The 13,007-nt window shown below is 45.2% G+C and overlaps 1 protein-coding gene across 1 annotated transcript in view; it reads left to right on the plus strand.

Moving 5' to 3' along the window:
* Window positions 1–12,635, plus strand: part of LOC135542095 (ankyrin-1-like) — a 169,009-nt gene extending 156,374 nt beyond the window's left edge. The window contains 4 exon segments of the mRNA XM_064968756.1: window positions 6,283–6,366; window positions 7,473–7,616; window positions 9,266–9,380; window positions 11,756–12,635. Coding sequence (XP_064824828.1) covers window positions 6,283–6,366; window positions 7,473–7,616; window positions 9,266–9,337 — 300 coding nt within the window. The 3' untranslated portion in view covers window positions 9,338–9,380; window positions 11,756–12,635.
* Window positions 12,636–13,007: the final 372 nt, after the last annotated feature.

A 13,007-nucleotide genomic window follows, 5' to 3' on the forward strand; every position in this document is an offset into this window, starting at 1 on the left:
GTAGACCGCACTATCTACCAAGATACAGTTCTCATCTGTATTATTCATAGCCGTCTATTTACCACCACAAAGGAAAGCTGGCACTAAGACCGCTCTCAACCAACTCTATAAGGCCATAAGCAAAGAAGAAATTGCTCACCCAGAAACGGTGCTCCTAGTGGCCGGGGACTTTAATGCAAGACAACTTAAATCAGTTTGACCAAATTTTTACCAGCATGTCACATGTTCAACCAGAGGAAAAAAATCAGAGACCACCTTTACTCCACACACAGAGATGCATACAAAGCTCTCACCCGCCCTCCATTTGGCAAATCTGACCACAATTCTATCCCCCTGATTCCTTCTTACATGCAAAAACTGAAGCAGGAAGTAGCAGTGACTCGCTCAATATGGAAGTGGTCAGACGACACGGTTGCTACACTAAAAGACTGTTTTGCTAGCACAGACTGGAATATGTTCCGGGATTCATCCAATGGCATTGAGGAATACAACACCTCAGTCAGTCATCGGCTTCATCAATAAGTGCATTGATGATGTCGTCCCCATAGTGACTGTACGTACATATCCCAACCAGAAGCCATGGATTACAGGCAACATCCGCATCGAGCTAAAGGCTACAGCTGCCCCTTTCAAGGAGCGGGAGACTAATCGCTTATAAGAAATCCCGCTATGCCCTCAGATGAACCATCAAACAAGCAAAGCATCAATACAGGATTAAGATTGAATCCTACTACACCGTCTCTGACGCTCGTCGGATGTGGCAGGGCTTGAAAACTATTATGGACTACAAAGGGAAACCTCAGACACAAGCTACCCAGTGACGCGAGGCTACCAGACAAGCTAAAGGCCTTTTATACTCGCTTCGAGGCAAGCAACACTGAAGCATGCACGGGAGCACCAGCTGTTCTGGATGACTGTGTGGTAACTCTCTCGGTAGCCGATGTGAACAAAACCTTTAAACAGGTCAACATTCACAAAGCCACTGGGCCAGACGGATTACCAGGACGTGTACTCAAAGCATGCGCGGACCAACTGTCAAGCATCTTCACTGACATTTTCAACCTCTCCCTGACTGAGTCTGTAATACCTGCATGTTTCAAGCAGACCACCATAGTCCCTGTGCCCAAGGAAGTGAAGGTAACCTGCCTAAATGATTACCGCCCCGTGGCACTCACATCGGTGGCCATGAAGCGCTTTGAAGGCTCCCTCTGCAACTGGATCGTTGACTTCCTGACGGGCCGCCCCCAGGTGGTAAGAGTAGGCAACATCACGTCTGCCACACTGATCCTGATCCTTAACAATGAGGCCCCTCAGGGGTGTGTACTTAGTCCCCTCCTGTATTCCCTGTTCACCCAGGACCAAAAACACTGCACGGCCAAACACGACTGCAACACCATCATTAAGTTTGCTGACGACACAACAGTGGTAGGCCTGATCACCGACAACGATGAGACGGCCTATAGAGAGGAGATCAGAGAACTGGCAGTGTGGAGCCAGGACAACAACCTCTCCCTCAATGTGAGCAAGACAAAGGAGCTGATCATGGACTACAGAAAATGGCGGGATGAACCCCTATTAACATCAACTGGGCTGTAGTGGAGCGGGTCGAGAGTTCCAAGTTCCTTGGTGTCCACATCACCAACTAACTTTCATGGTCCAAACACACCAAGACAGTTGTGAAGAGGGCACGACTAAACCTTTTCCCCCTCAGGAGACTGAAAAGATTTTGCACGGGCCCCCAGATCCTCAAAAGGTTCTACAACTGCACCATCGAGAGCATCCTGACCGGTTGCATCACAGCCTGGCTCCTCAACAGCTTCTACCCCCAAGCAATTAGACTGCTGACCAATTCCTAAAAATTTACATTGACTCCCCCGTATACTGCTGCTACTGCTGTTTGTTTGTTACCTATGCATAGTCACTTCAACCCCACCTGCATGTGCAGATTACTAGCCTGCACACTGACTCGGTACCGGTGCCCCCTGTATATAGCCGCGTTATTGTTATTCTTATTGTGTTTGTTTTTAAGTTAGCTTACTTGGTCAAATATTTTCTTCTTCTTGAGCTGCGCAGTCGGTTAAGGGCTTGTAAATAAGCATTTCACGGTAAAGTCTACACTTGTTGTATTCAGCTCATGTGGCAAATAAAGTTTGATTAGATTTGAACAAGGCACTTAACTCTAACTGCTCCTGTAAGTCTCTTCGGATAAGAGTGTCTCCTAAATGACTAAAATGTAAAATGCTGTACAGTAGGACTTGTATGACTACAGTCCAAACCCAGTGACAGAAGGCTATAACTGAATTAGATTATAAGTACCATAATCCCACTATCCTCTCCTCTCACAAACATGCACATACAAACAGAAGGCCCAAGAAGGGCACAAACAGCCTGTCAAGCCAAAAATAGCAGCCCCTGTCACCAGATCCCCAATCCCAGCCCATCACACGTGGCATCTGGCATTCTGGCAACTTTGCGACGCAGTGAGAGAGCAAAAGGAGCTGTTTCAGTCTCTATGGGCTATCCCTGGTAGGAAGTTATACTGGGACTGCCAGGTTAAATTGGGACTGTCAGTGTGTTGGAACAGTAAGAACAGACTACAATGTTGCCCATAGAGAATAAGTGGCAGGAAATGGTCTTGCTTCTGACAATCTGCATCTTACTGTATTGTTTAAGTAAAATAGATCCCAAACCATTACAGAATAATTATGTGTGGTGGTGGAACATATACCTACATGCCATTGGAATAATAATATAAGTGTGGAAGTATAGTGTATGGTTGTGTGTACCACAGTATAGTATGATTACCTGAGGGAGTATACTATGAGTACATGAGGGAGTATAGTATGATTACCCGAGGGAGTATACTATGAGTACATGAGGGAGTATAGTATGAGTACATGAGGGAGTATAGTATGATTACCTGAGGGAGTATACTATGAGTACATGAGGGAGTATAGTATGATTATCCGAGGGAGTATACTATGAGTACCCGAGGGAGTATACTATGAGTACATGAGGGAGTATACTATGAGTACATGAGGGAGTATACTATGAGTACATGAGGGAGTATAGTATGATTACCTGAGGGAGTATACTATGAGTACATGAGGGAGTATAGTATGATTACCTGAGAGAGTATACTATGAGTACCTGAGGGAGTATACTATGAGTACCTGAGGGAGTTTACTATGAGTACCTGAGGGAGTATAGTATGATTACCTGAGGGAGTATACTATGAGTACATGAGGGAGTATAGTATGATTACCTGAGAGAGTATACTATGAGTACCTGAGGGAGTATACTATGAGTACCTGAGGGAGTTTACTATGAGTACCTGAGGGAGTATAGTATGATTACCTGAGGGAGTATACTATGAGTACATGAGGGAGTATAGTATGATTACCTGAGAGAGTATACTATGAGTACCTGAGGGAGTATACTATGAGTACCTGAGGGAGTTTACTATGAGTACCTGAGGGAGTATAGTATGATTACCTGAGGGAGTATACTGTAGTGTGAATACCTAAGGGAGGCCTGTTGGTCAGGGTGCAAGTTTGTTATTCTCACTCTCAGCCTCTCAGCCTGACAGAGCAGAGCTCCTCTCTGGAGCAGCCAGAAATATTTAAAGACTACAGATCACATGGCTGGGAGGTAGAGAGGGAGCGAGGGGTGAAGGGTTGTTTTTGGAAGCACGGAGGAGAGAGAGAGAGAGCGAAGGAACGAAAGAGAGAGGGAGGGAGAGGAAATAGAAGCCTCCCAAGGTTGCAGCCGCCTAGATTTGATGGCATGGGTCAGCCATTCCTACTGACCAGCTGACAGACGGAGAGAGAAAGGGAGAGGGAGACGGAGCCAGAGAAAGAAGGAACAGGGTCTAGTGGAGTAGAGCTTGCTGAAGAAGGGACACAAGCGGAGGGAGAGAAAGAAGGACAAGACGCCAGCCCTGTTGAGAGGAGAGAAGGCCTGAGGGTGCAGCTGTTGCCCCAGAAAAACGGAGAGAAGTGTCGTGGATAGACGGCGAGAGCCTGCACAGACGTGTCTGTGTTAGTGTCTGTGTTAGTGTGTGTGTTCGTGTGTGTGTTAGTGTGTGTGGGTGGGTGTGTATTGGGTGTGTGAGAGTGGGTGTGTCGTGCGCTCCACTGGGTTGCTGGGTTTCTTTGAGAGTTTGCAGAGGTAGAAGCTTGGAGGGGCTGTGAGTGATGTGGGCCCTGGTGACTGAGCTGCTCTTCAGCTTTGTGCTGCTGGCCTTCCTGGTGATCAGCGGTCAGAATGTGATGCATATAGCCAGCGGCTCCCTGCGCTCTGTGCTCACCTATGTGCATGCTGCGCTAGACCGTGAGCTGGGCGAGGCCGAGGGTGTGGCCGACGAAGAGGAGAACGTCACCACCCGTGTGGTCCGCCGCAGGGTCATCCTCAAGGTACCCAACAGAGAGGGAAGGGGAGGAGGGGGGGGGGGCGAGGGTGGCGAGGGGGGAGAGGATGAGAGAGAGAATTGACTGGCAATGGAACAGAATAATGAAGGAGAGTGTAACAAACAGTGTGTGTATGTGTGTGTGTGTCTGTGTATTTGTAAAGCTCAGAGGTGATTTAATGTTTGTCTGTGACAAGGGGAAATGTTCGTCAGGGTCGAGGCGAGTGGAGAAGGTGGAGAGATACCTATTTCTGCTTGTTTACCGTATTAACTTCTGACCATGCAATTTATCCGTAATGGGATCAATAATGAAAGGTGAAAGATGATGTTAATAAAACAGCTGTTAATTTATATTGTAGAATTTTAACTCACACATAAAGTATGCTGACTTGTGCATAGATGATGAATATACAGGATGCACGATAGAACTACTTTGCAACAACAACATTAGTTTTAAAGTATTTTCAAGCAACTTTCTGGATCATATTGTTCATACCATATTCCGCCATGTGAGATAGAATAGTAACAGAGGGAGGGAAGGACAAAAATAAGAATGGTCAAACCATAGACCTACAGTTGAGACCCATTTAGACTGTAGATACACTGTGCAGGCCTTGTACGTGCTGTGACCATAGACCTACAGTTGAGACCCATTTAGACTGTAGATACACTGTACAGGCCTTGTACGTGCTGTGACCATAAACCTACAGTTGAGACCCATTTAGACTGTAGATACACTGTACGGGCCTTGTATGTGCTGTTGAGCTGTGAATGGCTCAACCTGTGTGGTGTTTAAACCTATGAACTCAGTCTCTAATCTCTCTACCATCTTCATGGTCCTATTCTCCCCCCTCCCTCCAGCCCTCTCTTTGTCTCAACACCTTTAATAACTCTAAAAAATCCTTCCTCTATGGATTGTGGGGGATAGGGCTGACTCCAGCCATGGTGCTGTGTTCAATAGTTTCAATTGCGGGACCTTTTGATCTTAAAAAGAGCTGTACTGGCGCCTCCAATGTTATTAGGAGTAATAGTTGTATTCTTATGAACCTCATCAACTCTGATTGTATTAGTGCTAACACCACAGCAGTCCCATTAGTGATCCCCTGACCAGTTACTATTTCCATGTGTGTATGTATGTATGTATGTATATATGTATGTATGTATGTATGTATGTATGTATGTATGTATGTATGTATGTATGTATGTATGTATGTATGTATGTATGTATGTATGTATGTATGTATGTATGTATGTATGTATGTATGTATCTCTCTCTCTCTCTCTCTCTCATATGTATCAGTAGACATCTCTTTCTCTCTCTCTCTCTCTCTCTCTCTGTCACTCCTCTGACCACTCACTGTCTGTTCTCAACAGGTCTCTGTCTCTCTCTCTCTCTCTCTCTCTCTCTCTCTCTGTCACTCCTCTGACCACTGTCTGTTCTCTCTCTCTCTCTCTCTCTCTCTCTCTCTCTCTCTGGTTTGGGGTTGGTGACAGTGGCTAAATGATGAGACTCACTCTGGGGGGCTATTTTAAAGTGCTCTAGATTCCAGCACCCTTTTCGTTCTGTATGCTGACTCCTGGTTTTCTCTCGGAGTCGTTCCCTAATTCATACTTACAAACTCATAGTTGTGACATTAATGTCTGTGGAAAGGTTGTTGGCCAATCAAGTATTTGGATCCAATCTTTCTGGTAGTATTGACTGGTCCCTTTTATGTAGAGTATGTGGTTTTGGACTCCTTCCTGTATAAGTGTGTGCTGTTGATGAGTTTGCCATTCATCTATGAGCAGATGTGTGTGACGGTACAGTATAACATGTGTATTTCAGTATGACAGTATTGTTTAGTGATGTTCAGTACATGTTGTCTGTCCCGTAGGGTGACGAGGCCAAGGATCTCCCAGGGGAACAAGTGAGCGAGGAGCAGTTCACAGACGAGCATGGAAACATTGTCACCAAGAAGGTCAGATATCTATCCCAGCATGCCTCTCTCTACTCTACAGCCCTGCGCTGTGGCTTATCTACCAGTTCCCCCCTGTTACTATTCATGTTCAACTCACTACACTCATCCTCATAGAAATGATTATTCAATTGATAATCAAGAACCATCACGTTCATCGTCATGCCTTGATTTATTCCAATGTCATGACTGTAATCACGACATGGGAAAATGATCCCTGTCTTGCTCTCACAGGTGTCACAGTCATGTTTAGTTGCTGTTTGAATGGTTGTGGGTTATAGATTTAATAAGGAGGGGGTTGAAAGGTTGTGGGTTATAGATTTAATAAGGAGGGGGTTGAAAGGTTGTGGGTTGCAGATTTAATAAGGAGGGGTTGAAAGGTTGTGGGTTATAGATTTAATAAGGAGGGGGTTGAAAGGTTGTGGGTTGCAGATTTAATAAGGAGGGGGTTGAAAGGTTGTGGGTTATAGATTTAATAAGGAGGGGGTTGAAAGGTTGTGGGTTGCAGATTTAATAAGGATGGGGTTGAAAGGTTGTGGGTGGTAGATTTAGTAAGGATGGGGTTGAAAGGTTGTGGGTGGTGTTTTAAGTAAGGATGGGGTTGAAAGGTTGTGGGTGGTAAATTTAATAAGGAGGGGGTTGAAAGGTTGTGGGTGGTAGATTTAGTAAGGATGGGGTTGAAAGGTTGTGGGTTGTAGATTTAATAAGGATGGGGTTGAAAGGTTATGGGTTGTAGATTTAATAAGGATGGGGTTGAAAGGTTGTGGGTGGTAGATTTAGTAAGGATGGGGTTGAAAGGTTGTGGGTGGTAGATTTAGTAAGGATGGGGTTGATAAGGATACATATAACCAGGACAGTGTTTTATAATGAACATTAAGTTCCTTAATGGTACACAGGGAGAACCCAAAAGAGTACCAATCTCTCCTTCTTAAGCTCTCTTTCCCACCACCCTCCCTCATCCTCTCATCCTCCTCTCCCTCCCTCCCCTGTGTGTGTGTGTGTGTGTGTGTGTGTGTGTGTGTGTGTGTGTGTGTGTGTGTGTGTGTGTGTGTGTGTGTGTGTGTGTGTGTGTGTGTGTGTGTGTGTGTGTGCGCGTGCGTGCGGTGCAGATTGTACGGAAGGTGGTGCGCAGGGGGAAGGGCTCAGGTGACGAGGGGGGTCAGGAGCGGTCAGTGAGCGTGGATGGCTCTCTGCAGGATGAGTTGGAGGCTGAGGCGGAGCAGTTCATGAACTACGCCGTCCTGAGCAGCAAGGTGGGCCACTGACCTGCATCAGCCAGGCCACACTCACCTGGGCTAATGTACAATAGGCTGAGACTCTAAACAAACTCATTCATCTGTCATAAATAGAGCATTGATTCACAGTTAAAGTAGACTGAGACTAACTTGACCATACAGGGCCCTTCAGGGTCAATCTGTAAACTTCCCTGAATTTATATAGGTACTCAATGTAGCAATCAACCACTAGAGAAGATGACAAGGGTGTAGCTGGGAACTACGATCTCTTTACTCTGCTGGGATCAGCAGTATAGATTCCTCTGTTAGTCCAAAGTAGACCACAGTGGGCTAAAACTGCATGGACTGTGTCGTGTGAATGGGATGTGTGTGTGTGTTTGTAATTTAGATCAACCTGTGTTGTCATTCCCCATCCTCCTAGCTACAAAGAAACTGAAAGAAATATTGATTTTGTGTGAGTGTCATCATGCTGTATTTTGTATCCAACTTGCAAGCATTACTCATCTGTGCTTCATTTCCCCCATCATGTCCACCCTCTCCATCCTGACCTGCATGTAGGACCATCCAAAAAGTCCACAACTGCATCCTGCTCTGATAGCTTGCACTGTCTCTCTGCGTTGGCTGAAACAACAAACTAATGCTTCCAGGTTTCATAAGAGTAGTCAGTTCTGATATCTGCTCTGTCTCCAGTCAGTACATAGATGGATGGCTCTTTCTCTCCAGTTGATATGAATGTCTGGGTGTTGGTTGGTTGCTCTTGATGTGCTAATGCAATGAGGTCCGTTCTCTCCCCTTCAGTAACCCACATTGACTGACTGTCTATCTGTCTTCTCTGCCCACCTCCATTCAAAGTCTCTATAGTCCACTAACTATGACTGTGTGCTCCCTCCAACCTGCAGTACTCTATTCCATGTCAATGTTTCTGATGCTTCTCTCTTTTCTATTTTCCTGTCTGTTTTTCCAATCCCCACCCCATCTCTCTTGGCTTGGCTGTCTTTCCATTATCTCTCTTCTCTTGAATTGACTCCTTTCCTCTCCTTTTCTTGTCTTCCCATCAACTCTCGCTTCGCTCATTACCTCACTTTTAACCTCTTCTCCTCTCCACCCTTGTCTCTTCATACACCTCTTCACCTCATCCGTATCTTTCACCTCTCACACACTGTGCCATTGCTCCCTCTCCCTCCCTACTCTCTCCCTCTCTCCTGATTCCCTCTCCCTCTCTCCTGATTTCATCTCCCTACTCTCCTGATTCCCTCTCCCTCTCTCCTGATTCCCTCTCCCTCTCTCCTGATTCCCTCTCCCTCTCTCCTGATTCCCCTCTCTGTCCTCCACATCTTTTTGTTCTCCTACTACTTCTCCTTCACTTCTACTTCCACCTCTCCCTCCTACTCTCATCCTCTCCTCCACCTGTCTCTGTCCCTCCTCTCCCTCCTACTCTCATCCTCTTCTCTACCTGTCTCTGTCCCTCCTATTCCTCCTACTCTCATCCTCTTCTCTACCTGTCTCTGTCCCTCCTCTCCCTCTTACTCTCATCCTCTCCTCCACCTGTCTCTGTTCCTCTTCTCCCTCCTACTCTCATCCTCTTCTCTACCTGTCTCTGTCCCTCCTCTCCTTTACCTCCGCCCCTGGCTCTCCCCTTGCACCCCCACCCCCCCTCCCTGATGTAGCCTGATATTGTGGATGTGAAGAAGGGTGCTCAGATAGTGAAATGTGCCAGTCTGCGGAGAGTAAAGCAGTGAGGGAAGCATGCAGACAGAGTGGCAGAGCGACATGTGCCCGCAGGTACGGGACTGACTGACCCACTGAGACCTCTCACCTGGGTTATGGCTCCTTCATTTAATCCTGCCTCTCTGTCTGGATTAAATAGGCCTGATGTTGTTACAGTAATTCAGTACTAATGACATTGAGCTAATTGTAGCACGACAGTGCAGAGTGACATTTGATGTGGCTTGAACTATATCATTGGCATTTGATGCAACTACTGTGCATTATTATGTTACAGTATGACTGTGGGGTGGCATTGATTTAGTAGATTCACATTTAATATTAAAACTAAGTCTAGTTGAGCGGTAACGCTCTCAACTCTGTACTACACATACTGTATCCCTCGGCAACAGAGGTATGAGTCCTGACTCGACCATTCCTGTCTATGCCCTTAAACATTCCTATCTTTGTCCTCTTCATCGTCTATCTACCCCTATCTACTTCTAGATGTTCTATCAGAAAATAATGAAATAGGAAAGGTTGACCGGACCTCCCGATCTTCTTACCCAGATGCCTCGTTACATATGGATTTATAAGAATAGTATATTAGTGTGTAGTGTTTTGCTGTAGATGAGTATCAGTATGTCAAATACAGTTGGATGTATAGCACAGCTGTTGTCATACTGTCTTAGGAGAGTCTAAACTACAGCTCTGTGGTCAGTGTGTATAGATTGTGTTACAGTGGGTATTCAGCAGGGTGTGAAGGGGAGGTTCAATGGCTGTCCTTATGTGGTGGCGTAGTACTAATGCTGCACATGTCTGACTGGGTTTACAGTAGGTCTAGCTACATGCAGTATGTTTATGTTAGTGCCGACTGTTGTACCTATTACAGATAGCATTGCATGTGGCTCTCCACTATCAAAGGGTGCTGGGGACCCAGCATGTTTTCATAGGCCAAAGTTGACAGGCCAGTTGTTCTTTCAAATTAAACTATCTGGGTCAACTGTGTGTGTGTGTGTGTGTGTGTGTGTGTGCGTGCGTGCGTGTGTGTGTGTGTGTGTGTGTGTGTGTGTGTGTGTGTGTGTGTGTGTGTGTGTGTGTGTGTGTGTGTGTGTGTGTGTGTGTGTGTGTGTGTGTGTGTGTGTGTGTGTGTGTGTGTGTGTGTGTGTGTGTGTGTGTGTGTGTGTGTGTGTGTGTGTGTGTGTGTGCTCGTGCATGCATGCGTGACCATAACTCTGACGTATAAAACACACCCAGACGAGAAACAGGTCCCATACATTTGCAGTAGCCTTAAATTCAGATTGCTGCCATTTCAGACCGGAGACGGCACCAACTACTACACTCAGGTTCACTTTGATTAGTAAGACAGATCTTGACACAACATTTACATTATAAACAAAACAATGACCAATGACTTGACTGACAATGCACAACACTTTCTTAAAGTAGGAGAAATAGAGCTCCCAGAGAGGTATATACTGTATACTCTGAGTACACGAAACATTAAGGATGCCCGCTCTTTCCATGGCATAGACTGACCAGGTGAAAGGTATGATCTCTTATTGATGTCACTTTTTAAATCCACTTCAATCCATGTAGATGAAAGGTAGGAGACAGGGTATCTCTTTCCTGCTGTCATATGACCTAGTGACCTCATGGGGAGAATGTTAATCATATTTTTTCATAATTAATAGACAGAAAAAAAACATACACAGAAAAACCTGTTTCTACAGTTTTGTTATGTGATGTATATAACGTGTAATATCGAGATGCAAACTTATAACTGAATACATTTAAACTCTATAGCTGGCACTGGTAGATGTCTTCTTTTTCAAGACCATACATATGGGTGTGAGGTGTATACTTTTGTTTCAAATAGGATTTGTTTAAGACAACAACAAAAACACTCTGTGTGTCCCTGATTTAACCCACTGCAGTAAAAGGTTAAAGAGGAGTTTTTAAGTCTTGAGGCGATTGAGACAGGGATTGTGTATGTGTGCCATTCAGAGGGTGAATCGGCAAGACAAAATATTTAAGTGCTTTTGAACAGAGTATGTCAGTAGGTGCCAGGCGCACCGGTTTGTGTCAAGAACTGCAAAGCTGCTGGGTTTTTCACGCTCAACAGGTATCCCTAATGTTTGGTATACTCAGTGTATAAGACTACAGACAGTGTTTCTAGAGTCCCCTATTTCTATGCTTGAAAGGAAGGTTGCGGTACATTTTCTCTTTATCCAAGGACAGTTGTAAGACAAGCTCTGACCGTGTTTTGGCTGTGTTTGTGTGTGTATGTATTTATAGACAGGTATGTCTACTCACATTTACTGATTCGTCTCTGGGTTCTTGATTTCTGCACCCTGCATGCCGATCCAACATAACTGTTTGGTCTAATTCTCTACACACTGATGGGAACCTTGTCCTTGCTCCATATTAACCTCTGTTCTCTTTCCCTCCAGGATTTGAGCCCCACACCAAAACAATCCTACTTAGACACATGACCGGCGGCAGGTGACAGGAGGAATGAAGAGGAGGAGAATAATGGAGAGAAAAGAAGAGAGATTGGAACGAACAAAACACTAACTTCATAATAACAACAACCACCACGGCAAAGCCGACGATCACGAGAGCGAAGTGGATTTACTCCTAGTTTTCTTACCTTTTTAAAAAAAGAAACAATCCAAAAATGTCAACTACTAGGCTAGGTGCATGATTTCGTATAAAACAAAACCAAACACAGACAACAAAAAAATAGCAACCAAAACGTGCTTCCTGTTATATGTATCAGCATGAATGACTGCTGGCGCATGGCCTGTCTTTCACTACAGTACTAGGGGTTGTGGGGGGGGGGGGGGGGGTCACTCCTGTATTGGATAGGAGGCCATGTTGGGGTGTTGGGCAAGGTGAATATGTCATACGTCCCCTTTCTGAAAGAAACAAGGCAGTGTTTGTTTGTGAAACTTCTGAAAAGGGAGACTGTCAAAATACTCAGAATTATCTCTAGGCAACAGGTCACTCTCCCTCACAGGCACACTGAACAGACTCTTCCAGCAAAAAAATGATTAAATACATCACAGGCTGGTTTCAGCCCGTCACTGTCCCACTCCAGTAGCCTACATTTGGGATATTGGTGTTGTACATTCTATCTGCACTGAAATGCTACGTGACTGAGTGTTACCTGTGTTTTATGCCACCATAACCCTATGTGATGCTATTGATGCTGCTGTTTCAGACACCTAAACGATTCTTCTGCTCTGGTGTTCTTGTTTGGTTAACTCTATGTTCTATATATCTTGAGATCTGGTGGGTATGAGAACAAACAAAACAAACCTCTGTGTCGTTCTGCCTGTTTTATCTGTCCGTTTTTGTGTGTCCGGTTATTTGTTATTTTGTGATTTTCATGTGATGCCTCCCTTTGCTGTCGTCATCTTACCTAGAGGGCATTATTGGCTTCAGAGACATTTCACGGTTCTTTGTGTTTTAGAAAGAGGAGGTTCTGTGTTGACTTTCCTCCCCAACCCCACAACCAACCTCCCTGGAGTGGTTTGTGTGCTTCCAGGGTGAATGTAATTGGAGTAAAGGCTGGGGCAATCATGAGAACGTTGGATAGACCTTTCACCTACCCTGCTATATGTGTGCAGCTATAGTCCAGTTTGTCTGGCGGTCCTGTCACCACCATCTGTATGTATGTATGCAGCCCACCCACCTCAT

This window comes from Oncorhynchus masou, chromosome 1 (genome assembly GCF_036934945.1).
Source record: "Oncorhynchus masou masou isolate Uvic2021 chromosome 1, UVic_Omas_1.1, whole genome shotgun sequence".
In the NCBI taxonomy this organism is placed as follows: Eukaryota; Metazoa; Chordata; class Actinopteri; order Salmoniformes; family Salmonidae; genus Oncorhynchus; species Oncorhynchus masou.